Here is a 3,881-nt window from a genome sequence, read left to right on the forward strand (position 1 = left end):
TCCAGGCGCTCGAGTCCAGCTCCAAGGCATAGGGACCCGGGCCCTACCTGTCCAGGTAGCTCCTAGGTTCGGGGGGGGGGGCCTTTGGCACAGGGACGGGTTTACCCACAGGGGAGTTAGTGAGACCGAGACCCCCTCCTGAGAAGCAGGCAGGTGACAGCACTACCAGAAAGTAGTGAGTGACCGTGTCTCCCCCCCCCCACCCCCAGGTCTCGCCGGACTTCGTGAAGAGTGGGGACTATGCCCTGGAGAGGATGGGGGTGACCTACCCTGCCCAGGCTCATCTGAAGTCTCCCTTCGACCCTGACAATAAGCGGGTGAAAGGAATCTATTGATGGGGCCCCTGGAGCAGGGCCTCAGCTGCCGAGGGGGCCAGACACCTGCCCGCCCCCACCACGGGCCCCACAGGGCCCGTGCTGCCCCGGGACCTGGGACCTGGACCCCAGCCGAACTCGAATCTTCCCTGCCCTCGGTCCAGGCCTGCTGACCCCCAAACAGATATGGACAGATGACCCAGGTGGCCCGTCCTGTGCCCGCCCCCTTAAAACACAGACCTGTAACTTCTTGGGCTCGGGGACCACGAGAGGCCTCTTACAAGGTGCTTAGTAAACATAGCGAGCCCAGCACAAAAGCAGGTGCACAGAGGCTCCCCCGGCTGTCCGGGGCGTAGAGAGTTGGAGGTGCCCCGGAATCGGGGGCACAGCGGGGTCGATGAGGGATGTCTGCCTGGGGCACAGTGTGGAAGGCACGGGGCACGCGTGCCAGACGGGCCCCGGCCCCCATCAGGGCTGATCGGCAGGATGGTCTGTTTCCCGGACGTGGGAGGGGAGGGGTCGGCCTCGACCTCTGAGCCTCGCGCAGGGGGACGGGCTCCGCTCAGCGCCGTCCCTCGCCCCCGCAGAAATGCCACCTCCTGCCTGTTTCCCCGAGTAGGTCTGGGTGAGAATCCGGCAGAGCCCTCTCGCCAGGCGGCCTTCGTCCTCGCCATGTGATCAGGACACAGCTCCTGCCCTTGTCCCCTCCCCCTTCCGGCCTCCGGCGGGAGGACCTCGCACAAGGCCTTAAATGGGGTGAAGCCCCTGCTCCCCTTTGCTGGGCCTTCAGAACGCTCATCTGCCCTGTGTCCTGCCTCCCCGCCCGGGATGGGCGTCTGGCCCCCGCCCCCGCGCCCAGGTCCCTCCCCATTGTCTCCCACGCTCCCCCCCCACCCCAGCAGGGTTTGGTTGCCCACAGTGCAGCCCCAATAAAGCTGTACCACCCCGTGCCCAGGTGTTCTTGGTCTCTGGAAAGCAGAGGGTGGCAGATGCTCAGGGGACAGAGCACGAGGTTCCCGCGATGAAGGCGGGGGGCAACGCCGTGACTGGGGCGCAGGCCCTGATTGCTCTCGGAGGCCCACGCGCCCCCCGGCCCGCTCTGGGCTGGGCTGGAAGGGGTGGACCACTGAAGTCGAAGCCATGGAAGACGCTTGGTTTCAGACGGCCTTCGGCCCCTTGTCAGGCCACGGGCTGGGGCGCGGGTGGTGGTGGGGGGCTGTGCCTTTCCCAGGCCTCAGGCGAAGAGACACCTATTCTAGCACCGAGGCCCGGGGGGCCGTGGGGGCCCCAAGGGATGAGAGGAGGAGACAGGCGGCCAGCTCCCCAGATGGCCTGGCCTGCGCCTCCGAGCTCTTAGGGTTGGCCGCAGACCCCTGGACCAGCCCGTGTTCATTCCACAGCCTGTCCAGGGAGGGGGCCCGAGGACAGGGAGGTCGGACCCCGGTTCCAATCAACTCCTTTCTCAGAAACAGAAACTTTCACGCGCTTTGCTCCTGTGTGTGCGTTTGCTCCTCCCCGAGGGGTCACGAGAGGCGTAGTGAGCCGCTCCGCACGCTCACCGCACGCTCAGCCGCCTCATTCCGCAGGGAGGTCCGGGCTGTGCCCTGCCCCGTGCCTCCCCCTGCCCCGGCCTGCCCAGTGTCACCGTCCCCCTAAGCTCGTCCCGCCGGGGGCCCCAGGTCAGCCCTTCCTGGCTCCTGACCTAGAGACACTGGTCGCCGGATCTGGTTTTGAAGACGCTTTCTGGGCAAAATGAGCACTGTGCCAGGAACGCTGGGCACACTGGGCTGAGCTCGGCTGGGCATCGTGAGAGGAGAAAGGGGTCCCCTGTGCCCTCAGCAGAGCCTGGAGCTCAGAGGCTCCAGGCAGGGAGCTCGGGCAGGGTGGTGCCCTGCGGGGGGCAGGCAGACAGGCCCCCCATTACGCGGCTCTCCCACTAGCTCCTTCCTGCCCGTCAGCCCCAGCAGGCAGCCTGGACGTCCGCACTGGGCCTTGGAGACCACGGGGGTCTCAGACCCCTCACCAGCAAGGGTGCACCAGAGTGAGGCCAGCACTCGGTCTCTGGTCTCCACGTGGTCGACAGGAAGAACCAGGGCTGGCGGGGACGAGGTGCCCGTCTCCCCCATGGGGACCAATGGCCCTGGCCGTGGAAAGCCCAAGCGGCTCCCAGGTCCTGGCCTGCCCGAGGCCTCACAGGCGCAGAGCTGCACGGGGCGCGCCCCGCTCCAGCACAGCTGATGAAGGTGGCAACGAAGGTGTTTGGCAAAGGCGCGAGGGGCAGACGTAAGCGATGCCGAAGGGGACACCTGTCCTGTGCGAGGCCCCGGGCTGGGCTGGACCTGCCACGCCCCCGGGCAGCGCCTCCCGGGCTTCGGTCACTTTCTCTGCCAATGGGGCATGGGGGGCACAGCCCTTTGGCGCTCCCTCTCTGCCTCATTTTGGGGGCACCCCCAGGGGGGCTTCTGCCTGGCTGGGACCCTCCCTGCCCCCTCCAGCCTGGGTGGGGCCTCAGGGCTTAGCCTCGCCTGTGGGACGTGCACAGACTGGCCAGAGGGTTCACCCAAGGTCAGCCGGCGACGTCCTAGCACGGCCCCCTGGGGATGTGGGCAGCTGAGCCATCTGGCTCTGGGGCCCCCAGAATGAGCTTCCAGAGGGCCCACCAGGCGGGGGCCCGGGGACCCTGGCAGAGTGAGCTTCCAGAGGGCCCACCAGGCGGGGGCCTCACTCCTGCGAGCAGGGGTCCCCCCGCCCAGGTGTGAGCCAGAGAGAGAACGGGGCCTCCTGGGGCCGCGGGAGGAGCAGCGCGTGGCGGGTGCCATGGCCAGCGCCCCGCCCCGCCCTCGGGGGTGAAGGCCTGCCCCACGGGGGCCTGCTCCATGTCCTGCCTGCTCCTGATGGCCGGCTCCCGTGCCTCGCGCCACTGCGGGAAAGCCCGGAGTGCTCCCCGCCCGAGGCTCCCCGGCTCTGCTTTGTCGCCCTCGAAATATTCTTCGACCTCCCCCAAATTAAAGGCTTAGAGCTCAGGGCTCCCCCTGCGAGCTAACGAGCTGCCCTCTGAGTGCCAGCTGACTCACGGGGCCCTTCCTGCCCTTGGCCCAGGAGACGGGGCTTGGTGGCCTGGGGGTCACTGTCCCAGCCAGCACAGCGCTGCAGGTCTCTCCTAGCAACTGCCACGTGGGGCCCTAAATAACCACCTCCCCCCACCCAGAAGAGTAGACACTTGCCTCGGGTGGGGAAGGGACAGCGTCCAAGCCCGAGGCAAAGCTTTGATTTCCGGCAGGGGAGGGAGCAGAGGGCCACTGTCCCCAGGCAGAAGCAAATGTCTCCTGGTGGGGGACAAGGGGTGTGCCCGGGGGAGGTGGCAAGGGGTGCCTCTGGCCGCTGGCCGCGTGGCGGGGCGTCCAGGTGTGGGGGGCAGTGTAACGATGTCCCTCCTCTGCTCTCACATTCTGGAATTTGCCAGCGGACCTCCCTGGCTCGCCCTCCCGACTGCCCGGAGCCTGACCCCCTCTGCACCCACGGCCCCCCAACCCACGCTCCTCCTTCCTCCCCCCGCCCCTGCTTGCC

General features: G+C 67.8%; 2 protein-coding genes across 2 annotated transcripts in view; one reads left to right on the forward strand and one right to left on the reverse strand.

Annotated features, from left to right (window-relative positions):
• SARDH (sarcosine dehydrogenase) overlaps positions 1-1,261 on the forward strand; it is a 61,615-nt gene extending 60,354 nt beyond the window's left edge. The window contains exon 22 of the mRNA XM_011384052.2: positions 518-1,261. The gene's annotated coding sequence lies outside the window, so the exon portion shown is untranslated. The remainder of the gene's footprint in view (positions 1-517) is intronic.
• A 1,243-nt stretch (positions 1,262-2,504) lies between these two features.
• The window catches only part of DBH (dopamine beta-hydroxylase), a 27,160-nt gene continuing 25,783 nt past the window's right edge, over positions 2,505-3,881 (reverse strand). The window contains exons 8-9 of the mRNA XM_011384054.1: positions 3,153-3,309; positions 2,505-2,698 (exon numbers count right to left, since the gene is read on the reverse strand). Coding sequence (XP_011382356.1) covers positions 2,505-2,698; positions 3,153-3,309 — 351 coding nt within the window. The remainder of the gene's footprint in view (positions 2,699-3,152; positions 3,310-3,881) is intronic.

Source organism: Pteropus vampyrus, unplaced genomic scaffold (assembly GCF_000151845.1).
Source record: "Pteropus vampyrus isolate Shadow unplaced genomic scaffold, Pvam_2.0 Scaffold558, whole genome shotgun sequence".
NCBI classification, from domain to species: Eukaryota; Metazoa; Chordata; class Mammalia; order Chiroptera; family Pteropodidae; genus Pteropus; species Pteropus vampyrus.